The following is a 14,525-nucleotide window of genomic DNA, read 5'->3' as shown; positions in this document are numbered from 1 at the left end:
AACTGATATTCTATAATAATGCATCATCATTTATTCTGTAAATTTTCTATTAATAATTATAATCTCAATCTGTAAAGTAACTGCATCAGTAAAATAAATATAGTGCAGCAGAATACAGTGTTTTTCTCTGAAATGTAGTGGAGCAGGAGTCTAGGGATACAGCCAACGATTATCTTCATTATCAGTTAATCTGTTGACTATTTTCTTGATTATTTAATTATACCCATCATGACTTTCTACATCACAGTTCAAGAATTCTAGATTCCTGTTTTGATTGACAACAGGACAAAACCAGGCTATGTAAGAAACCTAGCAAATAATGATATTTGAGAAGTTGGCAACAGTGGCATTTTAGCTTAAAAATGACAAATGATAAATTACTGCCAATAACTGAATTAACCATCTACTTCTGTCAGCTTTAGTTTAATAAAAATTGTTGTGGTAATTTTGCCTGCAGTTGAACTTCTTATTTTTGTAACTGGAGAATAGGAAGGAAATTAAACTACTGTTGTGCTGAAACTCAAACGCTCAAACAATGAAGTAGATTAAACTGAGACAGGAGAATCAAAGGATTCAGTTTTGGCAGTGGAAATGAAAAATTAATAAAAGCCGTTTTAGCATTAGATCCAGTGACCTTTGTTTGAAATTTCTTGGATGAAAGGAAATACAATTGCCGAAAGTCACACAGACAAAGGAATTATGCATATGAACACCAAACTTTATTATATGTATTGGGTGAAGTTCAAAGAACCCCCCACCCCCAAAAAAAGTTGCTGTCGGATTGAAAGACCCAAACTGCTGCAGTACTTTCAGAGAACAAGCTACAGTCTTTGTTCTGCTGCAATACAGTCATATCAAATCTACTATTTAATTGATTTATCCAGGATCAGTAATTAGCAATTTTGCTTCAACATTGCCTTCAGAAATGCATGGAACTTCTTATATTAATCTTAAAAAACATAATTTTGCTCTTGTGCAGGGTTCAGTGGGTGTGGTGTCAGACAATGAGATTATATGCAGTGCTGGGGAGGGGAGAATTATGGTATGTTGAGGGCTCAACACCCACTGAATACGCTGTAGACCAAAGCTGTGTTTGACTCCGCTGGCTAATTAGTGCGATTACTGCACAGCTGGATTGGCCAGACGTTTTACTGAGTCTTATCAAAAGGATCACTCACTCGATGAAGGCTTCATCCCGACAACTTCTGCTTCAGCAGAGTCTCTCTATTTTAGGACTGCAGGACTCTGTCTGGGGAGAAGCCGTCTAAATTTAAGAGAGTGGGAAAACTGAAGCAACCTTTTGTGAAACATGTTCCTCTTTTTGTTGTGTGTAAAAAAGCTGTGAGCGCAGCAGCTGCTGTTTGCCCTCCAAAACCATCAGAATAAGATGGTTTGAAATTGCATTTTACTTAAATCTTTGATACTGAATTTCTAATAGTGTTGTAACTAATAATTATTTTCCCAATCTGTAAAGTGAAAAATGGTCATTACAGTTTCCCAGATCACCAACCAACTGTCCAAACCCCAAAGATATTACATTTACTATCATAGATGACAAAGAAAAGCAGCAAACCCTCATATTTGAGAATGTGGAAGCTTAATAAATGACTGAAATTATTAAAAGATGATCAAACTAGTGGCCTAATCTGCTTTCAATCAGCTAATCAATTAATCGACTAGTTGTTGCAGCACTACAGTTAAAAATTTTCTTTTGATCTCTGCCCCTGCAGTCATCCTCACAGTCAGTTTTCTTTCATCATATTAACCTTTTCTTCCATCTGCCTTCCCTCCATCCTTTTCTACCTCCTCTGCTAATCGTCCTTCTCTCTTGTCTCTTTTGCTTGACCTCTCTTTCCCCGTCTGACCCCTCTCTACCCTCTCTCTGTTATCACTCTCTTTCTTTTCCCCCCTCTTCATCTCACCTCCTCTCCTCTCCCTCCTTTTGCTTTCCCTCTCTTTCTTGACACCTGCACTCTCTCCATCTGTGCTCATTCATCTGGCATCTCTCTCTCTCTCTCTCTCTCTCTCTCTCTCTCTCTCTCTCTCTCTCTCTCTCTCCCCTCCTCAGCAGCCCGTCGGACCAGCACGGCTCCTCTAAGCCCCCGCTGAGCTCCTCGGCCATGACATCACGCATCCTGCTGCGGCAACAGCTGATGCGGGAGCAGCTTCAGGAGCAGGAGCGGCGGGAGCAGCAGAGACAACAGGCCTCCCAGTACCCACAAACCACAGCAGCCCAGACCCCTGCCATCAATGTCAGCGTGCCTGTCAGTTTGCCGCCTGCAGCACAGGTACCGATGGAGGTGCTGAAGGTAAGCAAAACGGGTTATGGTTTGTGACGGCAAGGGAAGACGAGGGAATATGGCCACGTGTGATTATCAGGATGTCAAAATTATTACAGTATATGTACAAAGTTTCCATCTCTGAAATTAGTAGTTGCATGTGTCACTGTTGCAGTCTGAGAGGGCTAAGCGGAGCTGTATTTATAGGTTTTATTGACTCGTGTGTGGACAGTCAGGCAATCGTGGTTTTACTATGACTGTGTGTGTAAAAAAAAAAAAACTCAGGAGTGAGTGAAGTGTGTTAAAATGCGTATATGGGGATTATCTTTCCTGAGAGAATTCCTCTTTAATGCATGCTGTGCTTCCAGCCATTTGGATTTAGCCATCTTTAATCCTATTTGCTCAGCTACATTCACATCTTTTCATAGCTTTGATTCCCTGGCAGTCCGAGGGACAGGAGACTGTTAAGATTTTCTGTAGGAGTAGACGCTGTTGTGTACGTGGGTGCTTTTTAACAAGGCACTTTGGTGAGTTTTTTCTGTTTGTCTTCTGCATGTGTTTTCAGAAAGGTTGTAATCTTAATGAAATAGCAGTAGAAATGCGTTGAGCTGTGCTGCATGCCGCTGACCTTACTTATCTGTGATTGCGAATATCTGTTTTGTTGCTGTTCTGTGGTCAGATCTGTTCTTTTTTCTAGTACGTTTTCCCTTGATTTGGTGATTTACAGTATAAAAAGTACAGTACAAAGATCTTAAGGATTTTTTTAAGTGTTCCTGACCAAAAAAAAAAAAGTTTAGTGAGTCGCTCCTACTTCAGTGTTGTGTCTGTACTGTTTTGTATACTGTGGCTTTTACTTGATTATGACGCTGATGTGAATGTACCTGGAGTTTGTCATGATGACACGTGCTTGTCCATTTATTCGTGCTTGTTTTCATGTGTTTGAGATTTTGCATTTCTCTAAAGGAGATCCCAAGTAAGCTTTCAAGAGCTTTTCAGTTTTTTGAAAAGACTGCAATCTCTTGAAAACAAACTTCAGGGAATCTTGACTTTCAGGATCTATCCAGTATCTACACATCATTAAACTACATCAGTGCCCGAACTAAATCTGAATTGTTTATGATATTAAATAGGCTTAAATAGGCTCGTTTAGACCCTTCAGTGGAAACAAGGTTTAATTGGAGAGTACATCAAAGTTCTAACTGCATCACTTAAAAATACTGATACACTGTGAGCTGTTGAGTAATCTTTGTTGAACTAAATCCATCCACAACACATTCAAAGATTTCATGGTTACTTGCTCAGCCACACTTTCATCACCCTGGATGTGTGTGGCATGGGCCAGCAGCGAAGGACACATACAGTATATCTATTGAAAACATTGCCCTCTTCATGCAGCATAAACATTACTTATTCTCCATAATCTGGTCTTTGAGAGGTTTAGGACTCCCCTCACCCCAAACCCTTGCCCTGTGTACAATACATCAAGTTAGAGTAGTTTTTTCTCTGCTTTGGCGAGAGCTTACAGACATTCTTCATTGACTGAAGCCCTCAAATGAAAAGGCCGTTCCAGCTTGGCGCTGTTGAGCTGGGTTAACCTGCTCCCCTGTCTGTGGGTAGATTAGCAAGAGTCCACACAAAGCTCAGGGGTACCAGGCAGAGCTGCTGGACCTCAAAAAGTGCAAACATTAAGCTCAGATGAGTTTATCTAAAGACTGATTGGACCCTTAATTAACCAAGTGACCTCTGACCTTCTGGGGAATAAGTAAAGGATCAGTTTAGGGATCAAGACAAAGGCGAACACAGCCTTACCACACACCGAACGCTAATTCAGTGAAGAATGCTCGTAATTAGCCCCTGCTGCTTTCATTCCATGGCATATTTAAGAGAAAAAAAACACTGCTTTGAAATTTATGTAGGATAACTTCCTAAAAGGGTTAAAAAATGATTTATAGATTTTTTTTTTCCTCAAAGGATTTATGGAGCCATGAAAAGAACAAAGTGCTCTTCAACCCTGTACAAAATGTACATTTCTTTTGGATTATACAGGCAGCGTAGCTCGTGACCATCAGAAAGTATATAAAGATAACACACAGGTATTTCATTTCAGTTTGGATTTGTTAATTGATTCAACAAGACATTTAACTTGTAATATTTCATCTCAAACACAAGATTATTCCATAATTTTGTTGGAATTTTGTGAAATTTTACACGTTTGTTTCATGAAGTTAAGTGTACAGTGCATTTCTGTCAACACTGCTCAATGTTGCTAAATAATTTTAGTAATAGTTATTTATAATCAGTTTTCTGGCCCTTGTATCTGTAAATTGTTAGTGTAGAAAACTGCAAACAACAATGTCAGAACCTATTTTCTGAGCATTTATGCTAATTTTAACAAAACATTTACGTTTTAAAGACACATGGTTTGCACTACGTTGGTAATTTGCCAACGTTTTGCATAATGGCATGACAAAACGTCAGAGTTGGAGAAGACCACAGGTTGCTCTGATGTAGCTTCTTGCATTAGCATCACAGTTGTTGTCTGCAGAGTTCCAGAGTACACGTTAACAGCTTAACTGTGAGACAAAGTGGCCTATTCTTCTAGTCTGCGTAGCTAATGGGGGCATTCTTGTTAATGTATCCTGGTAGGGCCCAAAGCATACAAGTCAAAAAAAATACAAATCAGCGTTTGTCATTCTGCTCTCACCCTGCATCCTCTCTCAATACAGCGGGACGCTTTGTGTGTGTTTCTGCAGAGTGTTTCTGACTCTTTTGGGGGTTATGTTGCAGAGGCCCTCGGGGCTGTTGATGGCTAAATCGGAGCTGATAAACAACAAGATGTCTTGTTTGCTGTGGTTGCAGATGCTGTGAGCTAGCAGTTCATATCACATTTCCAAACTGTGTATTTTGGAAAGAGCACATTAAGTGAAGCTGGGCAAAATAAAGTTCAAGTCCTGTCTGTTGGCTCTAAGATCTCTCTCTGTCTCTGCTCACTGGCTTTTATACAACCTGACGGACTAAATGATTCATAAAGTATCTCAGTGTATCTAGGACCCTTACAGGATGTAAGACCAATATTTACATATGAAAACTACCATCTTTAGACATCTTTTACATACTTGATGTACAGTTACAAAGACCCAATAGCAGTCAGAGTCAGATCAGTTTTCACCCCCAGAACAGTTCATTATAACAAAAGCTGCAGTATATATCGACAAGGCCAGGATGTTCCAGCTTGAGGTCTGTGGGCCTCCGGGGGGGCTTCAATGAACGCAGACCAGTGAGATCATCTAATTATGTGTGATAATTTAGGAAATCCCTGAGGACAAAAACAAGCTGCAGAAAAGCACTGATGCTTATTTTAATGTAAAGATAAGACTGACTGATGGTTAAATAAATACAATATCTTTAGGGTCTACCATTTACCATTCACTTGATCGTTTTAGGCCTGCGACTAATGACTATTTATATTTTCATAATCGATTGATTTGCTGATTATTTTCTCCAATAAATGATGAATTGTTGGATCTTGGCAATGTATTCTGACTGTTTGTTTTTGTTCAGCTAAGGGCCAGAATCAAAACATTTTTCACTGATATATGAGACAAAGAAAAGCAGCAAATCCTCACACTTGAGAACCAGTGAATTTTTGCTTTAAAAATTAAATCAGTTAATCATTTACCTAATTATTTTCTGTTGATCAGTGAACCCATTAATCAACTTATCTTTCAGCTCTGAACAAAATTTACAGAGAATGATTCAGAACATGTAAAGACTAAGACCAACAGTTCACATCTGTTTATACTGTAATACTAGGTTTCTATAGTTGTATTTTTTAACGGGGCACCTTTGACTTTGTCTTGTGCACATGATGCCCTCACTGACCTCTTTGTTTCTATTCTTGGTGTGAGAGCAAGAGAGACAGTTGTATGGAGCTCCTACAGTAATTCTTTGTACTGTTACTCTTTTTCTTTGTTTCTATTTTTAGACAGTGGCAGCTGTCAGTTCTGTGGATTTGTGAATTTACAAGAGACAATAGGAGAAGAGAGATGGAGTCAGTGGGTCTTTGTGTCTGTGCCTAACAAAAATATGACTGTACATGTTGGCATACTGCAGTGGTTTCCAACCCGGGGGTCTGGGACAACACAAAAGGTCACAAGATGAATCTGAAAGGGCCGTGAGATGATTAACAGGATAGGGAATCAGGAAAAAAACATATTTCTGCTTCAGAAATTCTCTTTCTTTTTTGACCTTTCTTGATACTTGCATTTCTTTTTGTGGTAAAATAAGATTTATTTCAATAATGCTGGGGTTGTAGTGGTTACAACTTCTACACTTATGGAACGCAAAACCACAATGTAAAAAAATCTCAGTTACAAGCAAAAGTTTTTAATATCCTATTAAATAAAAATGGAGTAGTAGTATGAGCAAAATGTACTCAAAGTATCAAAATTAAAGGCACTCATAATGTAGAAAAACCACCCCTGTGACTGGCACATACAACATTATTAGATAGTTGATGCTGATACAATAATAATAATAAGTAATATTTTTACTATTGTAACTGCATTTGTAACTACTTTATTTAATATAGTTTGGTAGTTAAGTCCAGTGGTGCCCAGCCAAGGGGTCTGGCCCTCCAAAAGGTCACCAGATAAGCTGAGCTGATTAATGGGAGAGGAAAGATGGGAAAAACACAGTCTGATATATAAATCTGCATAATGATACATAAATGTTTTAAAATAATCTAATATTATACAGTTTTTCCCCCATTGGCCTTTATTTTAATTAAACCAACTGAGGAGGTTAGAAATGAAATCACACTTTGACAGAGCAGCTAACAACTCACAGATGTCAGAAATGTGACAAGGGGCCCCAGTTAGGTATTGCTTTTTTGTAAGGGGTCACAACTGGTTTATTGCATTTTATTTTATGAGCTCATTATATGTTTCATTCAATGTAATCTTATCTGTAAACTAACAGTAATTACAGCTGTAAGATAAATGTAGTGGAGTAAAAGGTACAATATTTCTCTCCAAAATGTAGTGAAGTCAAAGTACAAAGTAACAAAAGGTTGAATAACCAAGGAAAGTACAAGTACCTCAGATTATACTCAGATACAGTACTTGAGTAAATGTACTTAATGTCAGTAAATATCACTTTCTGCTACTGCATACAGTATGCGCTGGCTAGCATGTGGCTCTGAAATTAATGAGAGGCATATTTTTAGCAGTATAAATATCAGCCTGTTACTGTATTCATCCTGTGTCTGGAGATGTTTGTGTAGCTGTATTTTCAGAGCCTTTGACCTGGCTTAACTGACTTAATTCAGGTATTCACAGAAATTTTTTTGTTGTATTTGACAAAACTCCAAAAGATTTGTGTGTAGCATGTCATGATTATTATTAATTCATCAGTTTACACCAAGCAGTTAAACCACAAACTTGAAGAAGCAGAAATGTGTGCATATGTTAGTATGTTAATATATTATGTTAAATAGAACTGTACTTTCGACTTTCTACTGTACTACCTTCAGAGAGACTGAGCAGGATAAATAACAAAATTTGCAGTTGCTAAAGCAGCTCTGATTATCCTTTTTCCTCAAACCCAGCTGTTGTAAAATGGTTAATGTTCCTATACAGAGACAGACATTATGCTCAGTAATCCTCAAGGTCAATGGGAATAGCTAAAGTGTGGCAGGAACCAACTGATGAGACTGACAGGATTTTCTTATTTATGTTTTCTCACAAGTGTTTTCTCTCACAATGTTCATTTCCATATTATAACAGAGACTGACGTGAAGTAAAAGATGTCACTTTGACTGGAGGAAAAAATATCAGAGCAGTTGTGATTGTGTCGGATATGATTACAGAACAAGAGAGAGAGATTGCTACATTGCCCTTTGTTCAAAAGTAAAACAGCAGAAATGATTAATTTACACATTCACTACATCCAGCTTCTTAAATGTGAATATTTTCTCATTTTCTTTGTCTCATATGATATTAAAATAAAACTGGGTTTTGGACTGATAGTCATACATTCAAACTATTTGAATGTAGGCCATGTCAACTTGGGCTTTGGGAAATTGTTATAGCATTTTTTTTACTTTTTAAAAATACTTTATAGCTCAAATGAAAAAAAAAGAAAATAATTGTTAGTTACAGCCATAAAGTAACTAAGTATACTTGATAAAAGACAAAATGAACAGACCTAAAACACAGACACAATATGAAAGAGAAATTTAAATAAAAATTTTAAAATGAGAAAATAATGAAGAGATTTATTTGTTAGATTCAAGGCACTGGGCCAACTTTTGCAGCAGAGTAACATCAGCTTGAATTAAAAGTCAAAGTTTAGTTGATAAAAGGCATAGCTGGCAACCAGCAGTAATCACAGTTTGTGGGTTTCTCATAAATGGCTTATATATATATCCATCTGGATTAGGTTTCCAAATGCTCTGCTAGTTTCAGGATCAATTCTACTATGGTTCATAGTGTATAAAGCATATGATTTTTTTGAGTTTTTAATGTGAAAAATGTCTGAATGCTGATGGCAACACCATAATGAGTACAAGGTAAAGACTAAAGGATTCTATTAGTCACCAACACTAATGAACCTCCCTCCTTTGCACATTGGCCCAAAGTGTGATATGCTTCTTCTTAATGTGTCACTGATGTGCTGTAAATATGCCCCTTCAGTGGTGTCAACTTTACAACCCTGTAATGACGATTTACAACCCAACATGATCTCAGTAATACCTGCAGGATATACTGCATGGTAATGTACCTCACATGAGTATCACCTGCAGAACAATGACATTGTATCTGAGCATGAAAGAGTCCCTGTTGAGTTGAGAAGAGGAAAAAATTGACAGTCACAGAGAGAGAATCAGTCAGATAACCTGAACTGATGGATTTAATAATATATAAAGATCCATCTGCACAATCTAATACAAGAGTAATACTGTTAACAGGAGATGAGCATGAGTATTAGAAACACTTCTGAACATAATGCAGACCAGTACAACACATCACTATGAACTTAATGTGATTAACACTTTTATGACCAAACTGAACATTATAAGAAACATAAAATTAGACAATGGCAGAACAGTTGTATTGGATTGCATTAGACTGTACAGATGTGCCAAATAAACTGACTACTAAGTGCATGTTGCATAAGAAGTAAATGTATTTCTTAGGCAACGTAAGACAAGTGTTAAACCAGGTCACCAGTATATATTTCACTGTCCTAAGAAAAAATAACTAATTTTGAATGGTAATAAAATTCAAATGTTCCATTGCATGACTACGGTCTTGCACATGGACTTGTTTTAAGACAGATAATGCTCCATATGTCATGGAATATAAGTCGCTGTTAGTCATTAATTTTTTTGTATCCATTCAATAACCATATGATTTCAACAGTCTGGTGTTGTGTGCAGATTCAAGGAGTTTGCACAGAAGCAGAGGAAATGTCAGAGGTAGCTAAGAGTTCTTTTAGGGCCTGTGACCTCCTCAGCTTCGTTAATGAACCCAAATCCTCTGGGGTTAAACAGAACAAACACATCAGTTTTTAAAAAATGAAGCAGCCGAGGCTGTTATTCATTGGTTTTGAGATGCAGTATGCCTGTTGTTGCCGATTAAAAATGTCATTTAGAGACACGAGGAGAGGCGAGCTGCAGACAAACAAGAATGTAACAGACTTTATTCTTTGTGCTGTGTTGAACTGGGAACACATGCTAAGCTTCCACAGGGTTAAAAAAAAAAAAAAAGAAGTGGATTGGGCTAAGTAACAGCCCCAGGCAAGTTTCAGTAAAAGAGGTGGCCTTGCAAAACAAAGGCGCTAACTGTAAGCACCACATCCTGACATCAAGTGATACACCATAAAGGAATAAATTCAGATTTTACATAAAACAACACAAATTTGAAAAGGCTCATTGTATTATGCTGAGATTCCTTGACATGCATAACTAATTACTTTCCTTGCCTTTTAAAAGATGAGCTGGATGTGTCTGTCCTCATGCAAGCCAGCTTAGTCCTCTGGTGCAACTAAGAAGGAAGCAGCTAAAGCACTTCTTAGGTTAGAGAGAAGTTAGACACAGAAGTTGAACCCTTTTTTGTTTGTTGTTGTTGCTGTTTTTTGTTTTTAAATTGGACAAATCAGTTTACAGCACATGATGCTTGAGATGCTTGGATATCAACCTTATGAGGTATGTTTAAAATTAGTGTTGTCATTTTAGGAGAGAGAGTATATATATAATTGCTACCATACATGTAAAATAACATGACATGCCAAATGTATGTATTAATGCCAGCACAATTGTGTCGTCAGCATTGATGAATGTGTTATGTATCTACATTTAGTGATTAACAACCTATAGTGTCTTTGTTTTACAAACCATGGACCATCTTCATTGTTGCATCAAAAACAAATTCAGACAAAACACAGGAAGGTTTAAATATAGACTCTTTAACTGTGAGCTGGAACAGACCGGTTCTGCTCCATTTAAAAAATGTTTCAGCCTTGACAAACACTGTCTCTGAAGTTTGTTTATTTGCCTCCAGAGTAGCTTTCCTGGATCATTAATGCTGTGTGGGGATTAATGATCCACAGAAATCAAATTTATCCATAACCAGGGAGTGCAGAGACAAGTGTGTGTGTAATTTCTGCTGCGGAAAATATGTGGACTCTGAATGTAGAAGAGCAGAGAGTAGTCGAGCCGAATAGCGATATGTAGAAAATGTTTACTTCTGAGGCTCTTTGAGATAACAACTCTTGACAGCCTCTCAAAAGAGAAAAATGCATAATGCATCGTAGGGGCTGAAATCTGTGTCAAGTTTATTTTAATATTATAGTCAGTACTGTGAAATACTAGGGAGAGGCAAGGCTTTGAGGTATATTTAGAGTTGTTTTAATCAAGTAAAGACAACTTTAAGAGCACAGATCCAAAAAACATAAAATATGACAAGAATGATATAGTTGCACTTTAAAGTTATTTGAAATGAACTTCCTCTTTCATTTGTCAGTATGAAGAAGGTGTATATTTCTATGATTTATTTCTATACAGGCATTAATTCTAATGAGCTGCCTGTAACCATCAACACATATCTATGCAGTATGTTTCCTGACACTGATGCATATTTAATTTTCCCACCTTCCTCCCCTGTTCTCTTCCTTCTCTGCTCTCTCCTTCACTCCCTCTCAATCACTAGGTCCAGACTCACCTGGAGAACCCAACAAAATACCACATCCAGCGCTCCCAGCAGCAGCAGGTGAAGCGGTACCTGGGAAAGCTTGGCTCTCAGGCGTTGAGCTTGCCCTGCCCCAACCAGTCCTCTGACCACGGGGGCATGCCGCCAGGGCCGGGCAACAGTGCCCCCAACAGCCCTATGGCCTTACTGACCCTGAACTCTAACTGCGAGAAAGAGGTGACTGGTTTAATTCAGACATATCTCACAATGACACAAGGAATGTGCCTTTTTAAAAAAAATTTTCTCATTTAATCATACTCATCTATACATCCTTTACCCCTTAATGTCTTTTTGTTTTAGATGGATGATGTCATTGATGACATTATTAGTCTGGAGTCCAGTTACAGTGATGATATCCTTGGCCTGATGGACCCAGGACTTCAGATGGCTAATACGGTATGTCTGCGTTTCAGTGTTCCCAAACCTGAGCCCTGCAAATAGACCACACACTTCACTCTTCTAAAGGCACCATGAGGGTATTTGATTTGATGTGTTGAGGGGTAAAAACTATAAACAATTTATGTTACACTCTACAACAATCTCTGGCTGTTAGTCCAAATTTAAAGATAGATAGTTATAGATAGTTTGTTATTTAATGAGTTTTTGAAGTGTTGGAAGGTGGATTTTGTTATCTTTGGACACAGACAGGCTAGCTATGCTAAGCTAAGTTATAGCTTCACATTTACAGCACAGATAAAATAGCAGCATCAATCCTCTCGGCTAACTCTCAACTCTCAGCAAAAAAAGTTCCCAAAATGTTGAACTATTCCTTTAACAGTGATGTCACGGCTATTTGCATAATAAAACATGGGTTAAGCTTTTCTCACTACATAAAAGACCTGTTCTATGTCAGCGCCCTTCCCATCATGCTTATCCTGTGATGCTGATTAGCATCTGTACAGCAGGAGGGAGAGATCATTACTTAATGTCCTCGCTGTGTCCCCTCAGATCCCCGTGCCTGCTAACCTCATGGACATGTATGGTAATCAGGGTATGTCCCAGCAAGGTCTGCCCATCAGCAACTCCTGCCCTGCCAACCTGCCCAACATCAAAAGGGAATACTCTGGTAAGCACCACAATCTGTCACAGTGAGAGACATAAAACACTTAAATGCCTGGCTTCTGTCATGAGAACAAATCTATCAAATGTTTACAGATCCATGAGCTGTGAAAATTAACTGTAACATTCAGCCTCTCTATTGCATGGAAACTATGAAGGCTCTAACAATACACGCAAAGTTCTACTCTCCAGGCCTTTGTTGAGCCCACATTATAGCATTTTACAATTAGTGCAGTTCTTGTAGTCCTTCTCAATGTGGGGATGTTGATTGTACATGACTGACATGTTTTTTTTCAATGTATTTGCATCTACTCTGTACATTTTGATTTTGAAAACAACATCATTTATCACATAGTTTCACAATCCCCGGCCATCATGCATATGCTGGATAAGTCTGGATCCTGTGGCAAATTTGACAACTATCAAAGGCCTGAAGGGTTCCCTGTGGGTACGTGTGGTTAATGAGCTTCAAAATGTAGAAGTTAGCTGCTGCACATTTTTTTCATACTTGCACTGCAATGTTGATTTTGTTGATTAATCAAAATGTGTTTTTCAGAAGCTGAGGTAAGGGCTCTGGCAAAGGAGAGGCAGAAGAAGGATAACCATAATTTGAGTAAGTTTTAATTGCACTTTAATTGCTCTTAATTATATGGTACATATCTCCATAAATGTGAATGTTTGGAAATACTTAGATGTGGTTATGGTTGCCATGGTGTTATACTCATTGTAACACTATAGAAAATCATCAAATCTAATTTTTCTCCTCTGTTTTTGTTCTGTAGTTGAGAGAAGGAGACGGTTTAACATCAATGATCGAATCAAGGAATTGGGAACTTTAATTCCCAAATCCAATGACCCGTAAGTTACCTATTTCAGTCACTTTCTTTATTTCTAAATTAAGACAGATTTGAAAACCATGATTAGTAACATTCTTTAACAGCAAAACTCGCCATTTGTTACTCAAAAAGTGAAATCTTAAGGGAAAGGCAGGAAAATGGAAATGCAGATAAAAATAAAAGTGGAAACAATACATACACACGTGTAATTTACCCTCTAGCTATTGTGAATGGGCATCAGTCTAAAGTGAGTAGCTCATTTTATAGATTATGAAAAATAGGGTGCGGTAGAATAGATTATTTCAACAACTTCAATAAAAGCAACAGTTGTGTGAAAGTTTATTTTCTAGGTCAGAGACCGAGCATTTAAGGATACACATTTTTTCAGGCAATCTTAAAGCAGTACTCACATGCCCGTATGTGCATTGAAAGAGCTACTAGTCGCTGTAATTGCTGTGAAGAGATCTCTCCCAAATGCAATACAAATGGAAGAAATGAGGGACAAAATCCTCATTCCTTAAGTTCAGCTGAAGCTAATATGAGGCTTCAGCAGTCTGAGTTAGACAAATCATGCCAGTATCTTCCAAAGTTTTAGCACAAAGTCCTCTCTTTGTGTTACCATCCCTCTATGGCAGCTGATTGAGGAAACACTGCCTGAGGAAACACACAGAGGGAATTTTGCACCAAAAAGACTGTAACATTTGAAGTTATCCACTTGATTTGTGTAACTCTCTGTTGAATCATCATATTAGCTTCAGCTGAACTTTATAATACATTTCTGTGGATTTTGTCTTCTGGTTTTACATAAGATATCAAAGTAAACAAACAAACAAGAAACATTGTAAGGTCCCTCTTTTTTCTTTTACTGCCCCTTGACTTTGCCTGTAGCTCTGGTTCTTTGTTGTCTATCCACCCATGGTTGTTTTGGTAAACCCCAGCTAGGAGCTCCACCCACTCTCACACCCACAAACACACAAACAGAGACTGCCTTTCACAAACAGCCCTGACTTAAAATAATAACACATTCAAGCAACATACAAGCATATCTGTGCTTTTTAGCACTAGAATTTTTCAATATTAGCATTAAATCTTCACTTTAA

General features: G+C 37.9%; 1 protein-coding gene across 6 annotated transcripts in view; it reads left to right on the top strand.

Moving 5' to 3' along the window:
• LOC108882122 (microphthalmia-associated transcription factor) overlaps positions 1 to 14,525 on the top strand; it is a 31,926-nt gene that overhangs the window by 11,734 nt on the left and 5,667 nt on the right. For 2 of the 6 annotated variants that reach the window (XM_018674424.2, XM_018674427.2), the window contains exons 2-8: positions 2,072 to 2,309; positions 11,492 to 11,707; positions 11,831 to 11,926; positions 12,479 to 12,596; positions 12,945 to 13,037; positions 13,146 to 13,202; positions 13,372 to 13,447. In XM_018674424.2, coding sequence (XP_018529940.1) covers positions 2,072 to 2,309; positions 11,492 to 11,707; positions 11,831 to 11,926; positions 12,479 to 12,596; positions 12,945 to 13,037; positions 13,146 to 13,202; positions 13,372 to 13,447 — 894 coding nt within the window. Of the gene's footprint in view, positions 1 to 2,068; positions 2,310 to 11,491; positions 11,708 to 11,830; positions 11,927 to 12,478; positions 12,597 to 12,944; positions 13,038 to 13,145; positions 13,203 to 13,371; positions 13,448 to 14,525 lie in introns of all 6 variants that reach the window. The other 4 variants (XM_018674426.2, XM_018674425.2, XM_018674423.2 and 1 more) reach the window with 4 other exon arrangements.

This window comes from Lates calcarifer, linkage group LG6, assembly GCF_001640805.2.
Source record: "Lates calcarifer isolate ASB-BC8 linkage group LG6, TLL_Latcal_v3, whole genome shotgun sequence".
Lineage (NCBI taxonomy): Eukaryota > Metazoa > Chordata > Actinopteri > Centropomidae > Lates > Lates calcarifer.
The sequence above is the reverse complement of the archived record's forward strand: the minus strand, read 5'-3'. Positions and strand labels throughout refer to the sequence as shown.